The sequence below is a fragment of the Spermophilus citellus genome, assembly GCF_964194105.1.
Source record: "Spermophilus citellus genome assembly, chromosome: 6".
Classification (NCBI taxonomy): domain Eukaryota; kingdom Metazoa; phylum Chordata; class Mammalia; order Rodentia; family Sciuridae; genus Spermophilus; species Spermophilus citellus.
Window position 1 is genome coordinate 63816205 of NC_138187.1, and position 14962 is coordinate 63831166.

Consider the following 14962-nt stretch of genomic DNA (forward strand, 5'->3'; position numbering starts at 1 on the left):
GGGGAATGAAATTATGCTTTGTATACGTACCAATGTATCACAGTGAATCTCATTTTTATGAATTTATGTACCATCTTTTTAAAAAGGAGGGAAACCAGTAGAGTTGAGAAAAGGCATTGAGGAGGAGAGAACAGGAGAGAAAAAGGGAAAACACTAGGAAATGGTTTTGATCAAATTATGTTATGTGCATGTACGAATATGTCACAATGAATCCCATTATTATGTACAATTGTAGTGCACCAACAAAAACATTTAAAAGAAGGGTTGAGAAGAGACAATCATGGAAAGTTCTGTGGCTCAGTCAATGATCAGAGGCACTGGAGTGAATGTCCTGAGGCTGGGCATTGCTACCCTGAAGGTTGGATTGGGCGACTGTTCAATTGTATGGTTTATGTACAAAGATGCCTGTAATCTTGTGTAACAATGAGGGTCTCCTTCCATTTCCATACAGTTTCCCTTATCTCTCCCTTTTTCCCACCCCACTCGTCTCTGTTTAATGTTAATCTTTTCCTCATGCTCTTCTTCCCTGTTCTGATCTTAGTTGCTCTCTTTATATCAAAGAAGACATTTGGCATTTGTTTTTTAAGGATTGGCTAGCTTCACTTAGCCTTATCTGCTCTAATGCCATCCATTTCCCTGCAAAATCCATGATTTTGTCATTTTTTAGTGCTGCATAATACTCCATTGTGTATAAATGCCACAGTTTTTTAATCCATTCATCTATTGTGGATGTGTAACAGATGTGATTCTGCAACTTGTATTTGGGGTAAAAAATGGGAGTTCATAACCCACTTGAATCAAATGTATGGAAGATGATATGTCATGAGCTTTGTAATGTTTTGAACAACCAATAAAAATGAAAATTAAAAAAAAAACAAAAAACAAAGATGCCTGTAAAATGATGTGCAGAAGCATGTGGTGAATCTAGTGGGGCTTTTGCCTAGTATTTTCAAATTTCCAACAGACACAAATGTTCAAGATTTAGGAAGAAAAAAATAAGAATTCCTGGAAACTCTTAGGAATTCTCCAAATTACAAGTTATTCCATATTTTTCCTAATATATTACTTACATGTTTTTAGCTAATCATGAATGACCATAATAATAGTGAATTATTTCCATAATAATAAAGAGTAAATCGTTTTTAGTGGTAGAGTCATGCCAAAAATTTTAAGTGGTTTTCTTTAAAAAAAAATATATATAGATAGATAGATAGATAGATAGATAGATAGATATTATAAAACAGAATTTATTATTATTATTATGAAGCAGTATACTGTATTAATCAGCTTCTGTTACTATAAGAAATACCTGAGATAATCAACTTATAAAGAAAAAAGGTTATTCTGGCTCACAGTTTCAGTGGCTTCAGTCCATGATTAGTTGGCCCCATTCTTTTGAGCCTGGGGCAGTGCATCATGGGCAGGAGGATGTAGTAGAACAAAACCACTCACCTCATGGCTACAGAGCAAGAGAGACAAAAAGAGACCAGGGCCTCACAATTCTCTTTGAGGTCATGCTCGCTGGCAACCTCCTGACAGAATCTACCTCTTAAGCGTTTTACCACCTCCCAATAGTTCCTAGCTGGGGACTCAGCCTTTTAAAACATGGCCCTTTGGGGAACATTCCAGATGCAAAGCATAGAATAATGTGACACAATTTCATATTATAATAATATGCAAAAATGACCTCCACCTAATAAAGATATTTGATAATAGAAAACACCAAAGAAGGGGAAAATTAACAGAAAATAAATTCCATGTAAAAACCATCTTAAAAATTGAAAGATGATAAATATATTAATATTTATAAAATGTTATTCTTTAAATAAAATTATGAAACATTAATCTTCCCATTCAATAGTCTTGATTTTTGTTTCATAATAATCTATAAACTAAAAACAGATATTTCAAGCTAGGGTTATCTGGGGTTATTGCTCAGTGATAAAGCACTTACCTAGCATGTACAAGGCCCTAGATTTGATCCCCAGCACTCCCCCAACACACACACACACACACACACACAAAAAAAAAATATACATATATATATACACACACATATATCAAGTGATCATTACTTGATGCTTACATCCTTTTTTAAATATAAAAAACATTTTAATATTTTTACTTTAATTAATAAATAGTTGTATATATTAAACATTCATGAGGCACAATTCGATGTTTTCTTAACTCTATATTGTGGAATAATTAGATCAAGCAATTAACAAATATACCACCTCATATACTTGTCATTTTTGTAGTAAAAATATTTAAAATCTACTTTTTTAGCAATTTTGAAATATACAAAGGCTGGTCACAGTGGTATATGCCTGTAATCCCAGCAATTTAGGGGGCTGAAGCAGGAGGATCTCAAGTTCAAACCCAGCCTTGGCAATTTATCCAGACCCTGAAAAGGGTTGGGATGTAGCTCAATGGTGAAGTATCTCTGAGTTCAATTCCCAATACCAAAAACAAACAAAAAAAGGAAACGAAACCATTATTATGTAGCATAGTTACCATTCTGTTTAATAGAATATTAAAGCTCCTATCCAACTGAAATTCTGTACCCTCTAATCAAGGTCTTCCCTTTTCCCACCCACCCCCTCACCTGGCCTCTGTAATCACCATCCTACTCTCTACTTTCATGAGTTCAATTATTTTAGATTCCAACATGAGACCATGCCATTTTTGTCCTTCTGTGTCTGACTTATTTCATTTAGCATAATATCCTCCAGGTTCATCCATGTTGCCACAGGACAGCATTTCCTCCTTTATAAAAACTGAATGATATTCCACTGTCTGTGTACATTTTCTTTAGGTTGCCTCCACACCTAGGTATTATGAACAGTATTGTAGTGAATGTGAGAGTTCCAACATTTCTTCAAAATAACTGACTTCATTTCCTTTGGATATATACCCAATAGTGGAATTACCATACCATAATTCTATTTTTAGTTTTCATATTTTTTTCATAGTAACTATATTAATGCACATGCTCACTAACAGTGCACAGGGGGTATCTTCTCTCTACACCCTCAGCAGCAATTATTATATTTCAACTTTTTAAATTATAGCCCTTCTAACAGGTGGAAGGGAGTATCTTATTGTGGTTTTAATGTTCATCACCCCTGATGATTAGTAATGATAAGCATTTTTTCACATATCTATTGACTATTCCTATGCCTTCTTTTGAGAAATATCTGTATAGGTCTACCCATTTTTAAATTGGATTCTTGAAATCACATTCAAGAAATCTTGGCCCAGACCATTTTCTGGACCACTTCTACTATCTTTTCTAATAGTTTTACAGTTTCAAGACTTACATTTAAATATTTAATCCATTTTAGTTGATTTTTGTATATAAGATAGAGTTTAATTTCATTCTTCTACATGTGCATATCCAGTTTTCCCAGCACCAGTTATGAAAGAGACTATCTTTTCTCTATTGTGTAAAACATCTTTATCAAAAATCAGTTGACCAACATGCTCAGGTTTATTTCTGGGCTCTCTTTCCTGTTCCATTGGTCAGTGTGTCTGTTTTTATGCTAATATCTTGGTATTTTGATTACTATAGCTTTATAATAGATTTTGAAGTCTGTCATAAACATGAAAATATTCTATTTGCTTTGATTTTGATTGAGCCATTGAAATCTGCATTGCTTTTGCTAATTTATGTTACTCATTTCTTAGTAGAGTATACCACAACATACACATCTTCTCTTTGTATTTCTTCTGTTAAATTACTCAGAACAAAATATGTGATACATACACATATATCAGTACATATACATATATAAAACATGCAAGTACTCAAACACTGAAAAATGACAGCCAACATTACTGGGTATGTTCAAACAAAGTGACATTCAGACCTCCAAGCAAGATTAATAAGGCTGCATAGAATCACAGGTTGAAATTGGAAACATAGGTTCAAATGTCACATGTGAGGACTTATTTTGCTTCTAAAATTTCTTATTCTTGGAACACCACTTATAGGATTTATATTAAATACACTATGTATAGAGGCTTACTAATATTCATTTTCACAGGGAAGACTCACATTAGCAGCAGACACACATTTGGAGCATGAGAATAGCCACCAGCAACGGTGGCTGATTAGATTATAACACCTTTCCTCACACTTACTCCTGCCCCAGTGTCTGAAAATGCTTACCATCCATCAACTTTGTCTCCACCATTAGCATTTTCTATTCTTGTTTTCCACGGGGTCTGTGGATTCCTTAGAGCCAGTTATGTCCTTATAATAATTATTAAACTTGAATTCTCAAAGGAGAATTAGAATAATTTTTACCATTTTCCCAATTTCCTTACTAATTTTTCTTGGGATTCAAGATTCAGGAAAAACAGTGTTTTCTAAGAAATGCTGGGAATTACAGTTAAAGCCAAGTCCATCAGAGGGAAGGAATGTATTGTTTTTGTGGCAGAAGCTTCTTCTGTTCTCTTATGTATGCCTATAATACTGCGTCCATGCAAAGGGTCTTTGTTAATTTCATAAAAATGTACACAAGGCTATTTTATATGCCACCTTGAAATCACCTCAAAGCCTGGAAAAGTATCCTTTTGCAGCCTAACAGGCACATAAATACCTTTAAGTATGCAAAGCTTCTGGAAAATGCCTTTGGCTGATTTGACCAAAGATGTGTAAAAGCAGAAAAAAACATGAGGTGAGTTGAAATGTTTTTTTCCACGAGTACTTCTGGATGCCAGCTTTAGACGAGGCCTAGATAGAATCAATATCTGCTATTCAAAGTCAGAAATGAATACTAATCTAGCTTTGTCAAGCCACTGCCATCCATTCAAGAACTTAATTTATATTACGTGGGCCAGCTGTCATGTAAAATATTTTCATACATCACCTGACTTAAGAGAGAAATGGAAGTAGGCCAATACCTATTTTTATCACCTATAATGTTTCAGACAGCATGATCCATATTTCAAATGTGTTTTGAATTCTACAGTACAGGTTTCATTCCCTTAATTCCATGGTTTAAGAAAATTAAGACTCAAAATCATAACTTTTCAACAGCCACCCTTCTTATAACTGAAACAGCTTAAAATTTAAACTCAATCCAGCTTTGAAAATCCGTGCTCTTTCTATCCCCTCACACTGCAAATCATAAAATGGCGGCAGATCACAATCTTGTATGTGCCATGCCTATCCCTTACTCCTCAACTAGGAGAGAAAACTGGTACCAGGCAATCTGACTGCTCCCTAAGGACTGATCTTGAAACCTCGGGGTAATAAGACCTTCTCCTATGCACACTTAAATAACAACATGGGTAGTTTCTTATTTGAAAGAATCATAAAATAAACTTAGATGCAGACTATATATTTTGGTGACAGTATTTAAAATGAACTTTGTAAACACAGTACAAAAAAAAAAGTATTTCTTACCTTTAAATATTTCACCAGCTTCTGAATTTGCCAATATTCTGAAGGCAAATCTGCATTTGCTTCCTGACGATGATCAGGTTGTTCTTCATCTTCTTCACTTTCCGAGGAGCTCTCACTAATAGTTTCTTCAATCTTATCGACAGTCTTACTAAGAACAACAAAAAACCCATACATATAAGCCAGAACATAAACTTGGTTAAAATGATAACATTTTAGGAACATGCATATAAGTAATAGATGTACCAATATCTTCTGTGATTTCTTAGAAAGGAGGAAGGTTTCTCCACTCAAATTTGGAAAGGTCAACACCAGTGAATCGTGTTGTTATGTATATATAACAAACTACCTACAGCGATCATGCAAAAAAGCTATACAAAGAGATGCACCCAAAAATATTACAGGCAATTCTGTGAATGATTGTTCATAGAAACTTTATTTTTAATAGCTCAAAACTAAAAACAACAAAAATATCCTTCAACAGGTGAATTATTACAATTTCAAAGTCAACCTCCGCAACTTAGCAAGGCCATAAGTAACTTAGGGACCTTATCTCAAAAAAAGGCTGGGAATATGGCTTAGTGGTTATACACCCTGGGTTTAGTCCCTAGTACCTTCCCCCGCAAAAAAAAAAAAAAAAAAAAGCCTTTAATTATCATGTTAACTAGCCCAGTATGTGAGGGTGGCTTTAAAGAGCTGGTCTTGCCATCAGAAACATACTGAAGCTGTACTTTTCCATGTGAAAGAGATGGTCTTGTCTTTTCAAGTCTTCCATGTTTTTCCTCTTGGCTGTCTTTTGCTGAACTTTTATGTCTGAAAATAAAAAGAGCTTTATTACTTTATGCTAACAAATAAGAAATAAAAGTTGCAAGAATCATATAGAAATGATCCATCATTTTCACGCACCAAATGATGGGTGTTCCTGAGACAGAGAATGATTTCCAACCTCACCTGACGTCCCTTTTGCTTTTCAAACAGAGCCACACATTTTATATACTGAAGAAACTTTCGGTCCAGTACTTCTTTATACTATAACGGATCTTCACACTAGGTTGCTATCATTGTGTAAATCCTCCAACCCTTGCCTTTTATAGGTACTTACTGCTCTCAATTAGAGTTGCCTGTGGATTCTTATTTTTCTCCTCCTAATGCTATAACAGAGACTACACCTGGTTTTCCAGGTATTCCCAAGTTTAGCACACTCCTTAACACAAACTCTGTTTCTCACTAAATACTTCAGTAAATTCATAACTGAAAGAATAAGCACATGATAAAAGTAGCAATGGAAAACTCACTTTCCAGTTAACAGAATTACCTATACATTTTTTTCATTCTCAAACTTATTCTTTCAAGTGGAAACACAAATTCAACAAAATTGATGAGAATCAGATGAACAAATATGTCTCCTCTTTCCATAGTGCTTATCCTTCCCAATAGTTATGGATTTACTTCCAAAAAGAATCACCCTGTGGTTATAAGAATCCCTACCAGTCTGGGTACTAGTGTGACCAACCAGGAGCCAGTTCTTAATCATATGACAACATGGAACATTAAATATAGACTAAAATTTGTAAGCTATTGGTTAAATTTAAAATGTGCTTGCTATATTTTGGACCTTACATGTTCTCCAAAGTCTCATGTGTTTAAAAGATTGGTCCCTAAGGCATCCTATTGGAAGGTTGTAGAATCTTGAAGAGGTGGGGCCTAGTGAGAGGTCTTTAGGTCACTGGGAACACATCCTCAGAGTGGATTGTGAAAACTCAGTCACCTTCTCTTTCTCTCTTTTGCTTCCTGGCCATGAAGTAAGTGATTTTGTTCTACGACTTGCTCCCCTCATCAATGACACCTGACACCTCCACTTGAGGCCTAAAAGCTTTTGGTTTACTGATCATGAACTGAAACCTCTAAAATCATGAGTCAAAACAAACTTTTCTCTTCATAGTTATTATATTAGGCATTTTGTTAGAGTGAGAGAAACCTGACTGACACAGTGCTTTTGACTGTCTCAGCATTTAAGAAGCACTAGCTCTTTGGCACCTATTTATAAGAGGTCCCAAATGGAACTAATTTTATTTATTTCATTCATTCATCAATACAGTGTCAACTTTACATAGGCCTGTTAATATTTTTGAGACTCTAGTCTTTTTATAAGATGAGAATTATTTATAGAAAAGACCTTAGTCATCCTGAAGGTTTCTCTACTGAACCCCATATTAGTTTAATCATTTCGAAATTTCCTAACACATATGTATTCAGGGCCCTACCACTATGTTTATATTTTTATGTTATTTCTCCACATATTTTATTATCCTTTTCATGGTGATTTGTCCCAACTCACTATCTACATGAACCCGGACTATGTTCTTCCCATCCATTCACAGTGCTCCAACCATGAACCCTGTAGCTATCAAATCTTTGCACTTGGAATAGAGAGAGGAGCAGAAAGGAATCAACTTGTATCATAGAAGGATGTAAAAGTATCTCTTTGTATTTTTGTACCAAGAAACAAAGTTCTGAAGAAACTAGATAAATAAGTGGTGACTAAAGAAGTATGAGAAAACTCATCATACAAATGTCTACATACATTTTAAAATCAACTTTGGTTCTCCAATTTAAGCTTGGCTCCAATCTCTTGGCCATATGAGTCTTCACAAAACTGATTTCATTCTTCTTTGGTCTGTCTGAACTAGTGATAACTTTGCCAGAGACAGCTTCTTTTTCCTTGATCTGTTTTTCCTCAATAGGATTTTTTTGTTCTTCATTGAATGTAAATTCCTTTATAAAAAAATTAAAAATAACTTTTACAATGATATCACTTCTGAATTACTTAGCACCATCTGAAGATTAACCCTGGTGATAAATCCTAGAAAGGAATTTTCAGATGCAACTTCACAACCAAGGCCCCTATTGGAGCTAGGTAGACAGTGATGTGTAGTTTTTAAACTTGCACTTCTGCTGCAGCACTACAGATAAAATAGCAGGATTGGACCAACATATTCCTCCCATCTCTAGAAAAAAATAAATTCAATCCTTATATGATTGGCATGTGTCATATGTGAATTGCTTAAACCAAGAGTGAAGAGAGTATCTTTATTTTTATTTATTTATTTTTTCAGTACTAGGAATTGAACCTAAGGGGTGCTCTACCACTGAGCTACATTTAAAGCCCTCTTTATTTTTTAATTGGAGTTGAGGTTGGCCTTGAACTTGAGATCCTTTTGCCTCAGCTTCTGGAGTAGCTGAAACTAGAGTCACCACCATGCCCAGCTCAAAGGAAGCATCATACAGAAGAAAAGGCATAAGAATTTTAAGAGAATTCTCATGAGAAATGATGAAAGTCAAAAGACAGTGATATCCTCAAAGTACTAGAAATAAAAGAGAAACAACAACAACAAAAAAAACTGTCAACCCTAAAGATTCTATTTTGAGTCAAAAAGATTTTTTTTTTGAAAAATGAAATCAAAATAAAGACTTTCACAGAAAAACAAAAACAGAAAATTCTGAAGACTTGTGCTACAAGTCTACACATTTCTTTGTAGAGACCCATGTTTTCATCAAACCAGACAGAAACAAAGAAATGAAAAGTTTCAGAAACAGCAAAAAGACATACAAAAGGCTTGTGTGTAATTTTTAATCATTATTAATTGACTATTAAAGTCAAAATAACAATGTTTTGAGAGGTTTACAGCAGATTAAAAAAATGTACAACAATAACATAGAGGATGAGGGAAGCTTTCAAGGAACACTACTCTAAGTTTCTTAAACTATTTGAAATCATATAATATTACTTAAAAACAAACATGGAGGGGCTGGGGTTGTGGCTCAGCAGAAGAACACTCGCCTCGCACATACGAGGCCCTAGGTTCTATCCTCAGCACCACATAAAAATAAATAAATAAATAAATAAAGGTGTTGTGTCCAACTAAAATAAATAAATAAATACTTAAAAAAACAAACAAACATGAAAATTAAAGATATATATTTTATAGACCCTAGGGCAGCTATTTAGAAACTTTCAAAAAGAAATATAACTGATAAGTGAATAGCATAAAGAAATGGAGTCATTTTCTGAAGCTAAACTAATTGAAAAGAGGCAGAAAAAAAAAGGGAAAAGAACAAGAACAGATGGGACAAAGAAAACAATTAACAAAAAAGGTAAATTTATATTCAACTGCATCAGCAGTTATATCAATTTAATCTGATTTGAAAACCTCAATGAAAACAGAAATCATCCAATTGAACAAAAAAGAAAACTCAACTATTTGTGTTCTGAATGAACTATATATAAAGGTATAAAATCATTAAACAAAAGGCTAGTGAAAATAGTTCCTGCAAACAGTAATCAAAAGGCAGACAGGACAGACTGCTGGAGGAGGAAGGCAGAAGTGAACCAGGCAGTGAGTGCCAATCTCTTCACATCACTGAGAGGAAGAAGCAAATAAATGCAGAATTGAGAGGTGGGTAACTACATTAATGCTCTAAGACCTTATACTACATAGTCTGAGACCTGGAAAGACTGGAAGATAGGTTACCAGGGTAGAAATCAAACTCAAGAGTACCCTAACCCAAACCTGTGGATTGGGGGCAGGGCATCAGAAAGAGAAAGCGAGAGGGGGTCACGGACATTCTCTTAAGCTTACTCACTTAAAAAAGACAAACTTTAAAGTGCAGACATTTCCTAACAGTGCAAACTACTTAAAACCAAATCTTGAAAAGAAATCTGAACAGAGCTCCTAACCATCTTGTGGAGTCCATAGCAGACCAGTCCGTCAGTCACCCTCTTAAATCAACATGGTATCTTCCCACACCTAGACAGCCCAAATTAAACCAGAGGGGAACCCCTGCAGTGGACTCTCAAAATAATCCGGCCAGAAGAAACTTCTAGAAGGCCTACTACTAACATAAATCTCAGAAACCCTCCTTCTCCCTCCTCCTTCTCCACAAATAAGGAAAACAGACTGGGCTGGGCCAAGGGAAGTGCAGGTCCAGCTCCATACAGACTCAATGACCCAGGTATGGGGGTTTGGAAACCTCTGCATAGGCTCCCTTGACTCATGCCACAATGAAGCAGCTCTGGCCTGAACAAAGGAAAGTTGATTCACCAGGCACCACTAACTAGCACTGGGGTGAGGCCCCATGGGAAGCCTAGGGACAGTCCCCAGGATGAAACCACCATACCAGAAGGAAGCTGTCTGAAAATCCAGGGACATACAGACCCAGCAGGAAATTGCCAGAGGCTCTGCAGCAGAAAGGGCTGGATACCAGCCTTAATGGGGGAAAGGGCACTGTTTGGATACTTGCAAGACCTTGCACCAGACTAATAAAGGTGAGGGAATCAATGCCTACTAATCATAACCTGGGGCAGTGGAAACTAGAGTCCAGATGAATTGCCAGAGACCCATCACTAAAGCACCTCAGAGAGAAGCAGCAGCAGGGAAAATACTACTATACCACAGAACACCTGTGGAAAACCCTCAACCAGTGTTTCAGTTCACGAAGACAGCTACCAGGATCTTCAGTACCGAGAAAAGAATCCAGCAGAGGGGAACAGGTACACAAGTGACCCATACCAGTGACCCACAGCAAATATAGGGACACACTAGAGCTGGCATCGTGAACTTCTGCAGCATTAGAATCAGGCAACTCACAACACTGCTCCCTCTGAGACTAAAAACAACTCTAATATCAACTTTGGTCATATAAATAACTCCCTTGGCTTGAATGATAATTGTTAATCCAATAGCCAACATTATACCTCCAACCCATTTGGATATATTTCATCTTATTGTTTAAAGCATTAACTGGAATCAAGCTTCCTATCTTTGTTTTACTAGCTCTAGTTTATATTTGTTTCTCATACCACCTACTTATCCTCTTGCACTATCCACTACTACCTCAAATAACACCAATTCATAAATTAAGCTTTTATAGCCTCTCTCTGCCTCTCACTCTCTCATTCACTCTATTTTTCTATTCTTCTTTATCCCTCCAACATTTGCACAAGTTTTCTTCCTCCTTCTAGCTTGCTTAAGGTTATAGTTAATTTATTAAATTAAACTACTAATTTTTTGGCCTGTTCATAAAATTTATTACAGGTTCATATCTGAATTTGAGGAACCATAGAAAACAATTACAACCAATTTTGTTTTTAAAAGGTTCCATAGTATGAGACTTGACTCAGAAGTGATTATAGTAAATAGGGCTCAGTGGTATCTCTTAAAGTGGAGCTAATATTGGGATCAGCAGAGGTCACACATTAAATTAAAATATCATAATCTCGATATCTACCCAACTGAGGGCCCTTAACTCATACAGTATTCCTTCACTTAAAAAAGAAGTTACAACTATTACTGATAGACATACAAACAATATGAAAAAGCAAGGGAAACACCCCAAACAACCCATAATACTTCAACAACAGACTTCACTGACATCACAGTAGAGGAAATGTCATAGATGGAATTTAGAAAATTCATAGTTAAATTATTCTATGAGCTAAAAGTGGAAGGAGGGAATTCAGAGAGAAAATATAGGAAGTGAAAGAAAACTTAAGTAAAAAGAGATTCTGAAAATAATCAAACAGAAATACTTGAAATGAAGGAATCAATAAATTAAAGTGAAAATTCAATGAAAAGCATCACCAATAAATTAAACTACTTTGAGAACAGATTTTCATGCTTTGAATACAAAGTATACAATCTTGAAAATAAAGTCAATCATAGTAAGAAGATGTTAAGAGATAACAAACAGAATATTCAAGAAATTTGGGATAGTAGTGAAAAGTCAAATTTAAGATCCATTAGGATAGATGAAGGTTCTAAAACACAAACTAAAGGAATGCACAATATTTTCAATGAAATACTATCAATATCCAAACCTTAAAAACAAAATGGAAATTCAAATACAGGTGGCATATAGGACTCCAAATATACAAAATGATAACAGATCCACCCAAGACACATTATTATCAAAATGCCAAACATACAGAATAAGGATAGATTTTATAATCTGCAAGAGAAAATAACTGGTCACATTTAGAAGTAAGCCAGGCAAGATTTCAGCTAATTTTTCAACCCAGACTCTAAAAGTGAGCAGGGCTTACAATAATATATACCAAGCTCTGAAAGATAATGAATGCCTACCAAGAATACTATACACAGCAAAATCAAGCTTCTAAATTGAAAGTGAAATAAAAACCTTTCCAGATAAAGAAAGCTAAAGGAATTCATAACTAGAAAACATTCACTGCAACAACATACTCAATAAAATATTTCATGTAGAAGAAATGAAATGTATAACTGAAAACCAGCATAGGGAAGATTACACTAGAAGAATAGCCCATCAGAGGAGAATCAAATCCAGTTTAAACACTGGAAATATGTAAATCATAATTGGAGGAAATAGATTCATCTCTCAATAATAACATTGAATAAATGTAAATGGTCTAAACTCTTCAATTAAAAGACACAGGTTGCAGACTGGATTAAAAAACAAGACCCAATTAGCTGTCTGAAAAAGCCTCACCCCACAAGCAAAGAAAACCATACACTGAAGGTGAAAGGATAGGAAAACACATACCACCCACATGGACCTCATAAATAAGCAGGGGTTACCATTCTCTTATCAGATAAAGTGGATTTTAAGCCAAAATTAATCAAAAGTAAAAAAGCATCTCATACTGTTTAACAGAATCATACATCAACAAGACATGACAATCATAAGTATTTATGCCCCAAACAATGGAGATCTATGTACATTTTCTCCAAACACTTTATAATCAGATCTAGCTGCCAAGTGGTCCAACCCACAGATACAGGGCTTTTCTGTCTGGCTTTGGAGAAATTGAGAAATTTAGACCCTATGAAAAATATCTGGCATAACATAGAAACCAAAACCAACTAAAAGAGACTTGAAAGAAAGTGAAACAATGCTGCAAACAATGTATAATTGTTAATTTTAGGTGTCAATGGTTAATTTAGGCATCAGTGGTCAATTTTAGGCGTCAAATGACTAGGGTAATTGTTTAGGTCAAATATGTTTAAATATTGCAGTTTAAGTCTTTTTCAGACATGGTAAGCATCTAAATCAGTAAACTTTGAATAAAATAGAGTACCTTCAATAATGTAAGTGTGTCTCATTCAATAAGGTAAAGACCTTTATGGGAAAGACTGAAATTTTCTAAAGAAAGAAATCTCCCTAAGACTACATAAAAACCTTGCCTGAGTTTCCAACCTGCTCCCTTAAGGACTTATGACTCCAGACTGAAATGTCAACTATTACCTGAGTTTCTAACCTGCTAGATTGCCTTACAAATTTCAGACTTAACTAGAACCCACAACTGCATAAGCCAATATCTTTTTAAAATACCTCTCCCTTCCCCTGTCATTTTCTCTCTTTCCCTCCCTCTCCTTTACTCCCACACTTCTTCCCCACTGAATCTGTTTCTCTGTAGAACCATAACTAATACAAAAAACAAGCTTTAAAAAAAAGCTGTCAGCAAAATACTGAGAGAAGATAGAAAATTCATGAAACAAGTGCCAAATTCTATAAAAATTAAAATTAAAAAAACCCAAAACATTAAAAAAAAGAGAGTTTAAAATCTGAAAACATGTACAATGTTTGGAAAATCAAGTAAAAAAAAATGTTTTCAGAAAGTCAGGCTGAGGTAGGGTGGGATGAGAAAAAAGAAAATCAGAGGATCAGAAAAGTCAGAGGCCCAATATCCAACTAACAAGAGTTCCAAAAAGAGATTAGAGACAAAAAAAAAAAAAAAGATATAATGTGGAAAATATTTTTCCAGTTCTATAGGACATATAAGCATTTATGAAAAAAAAAGAACTAACAAAAAATGTACCATGAAAGTTAGAGAATATCAGGGAAGATCCTAAAGGCTTCTGAAAAGGGGGAAACACAAAATAAGTCGATTGAATAGGGGAAAAGCCTTAAAATGCATTAAAAAAGACTTTCAACCATTATTCCAGAAACAACAATTGAAAAAGAAGAAGAAGGATAGTTTCAAATGTGCTATCAATTTATTTTCATTTGTTTATGAGCTTCTTTCTCCCAGGAAGCTCACTAAATGTTGCGGTGCACCAAGAAAAGGAAAATTGAACAAAAGACAAATTCCTCAACGAGATGAAGGGCATGTATGAAAAACTCATAGCTAACATCCTACTCAATGGTGGAAGCCTAAAAGCATTTAACCTAAGAAGCACATTCTTGTGCACATATGCTGAACACTCATTGGGACAATTGAAGTAGACGTGATCAGGGGATGACCAGAAAGGATATATAGTCAGAGCTTCTAGGAGCCATTAACAGGGCTAAGTCTTTTGTTCTTAGTGTCATTCATTCAAAAGGAAAGAGGACAAACCCCTATTTAGAAAGCAATTTGTAATATTATGCTTATTGCCTAAAGAAAATCAGAAACACTTTTTTTAAACTTTTATTTATTTTTATGTGGTGCTGAGGATCAAATCTAGTGCCTTACATGTGCTAGGTGAGTGCACTACCACTGAGCCACAACCTCAGCCCCATCAGAAACACTTTTAA

At 35.0% G+C, this 14962-nt stretch overlaps 1 protein-coding gene across 1 annotated transcript in view; it reads right to left on the bottom strand.

Annotated features, from left to right (window-relative positions):
* The window catches only part of ODAD2 (outer dynein arm docking complex subunit 2), a gene marked incomplete at its 3' end in the record, with an annotated part of 183749 nt that overhangs the window by 142537 nt on the left and 26250 nt on the right, over nucleotides 1-14962 (bottom strand). The window contains exons 8-10 of the mRNA XM_081298031.1: nucleotides 7995-8185; nucleotides 6131-6223; nucleotides 5414-5561 (exon numbers count right to left, since the gene is read on the bottom strand). Coding sequence (XP_081154157.1) covers nucleotides 5414-5561; nucleotides 6131-6223; nucleotides 7995-8185 — 432 coding nt within the window. The remainder of the gene's footprint in view (nucleotides 1-5413; nucleotides 5562-6130; nucleotides 6224-7994; nucleotides 8186-14962) is intronic.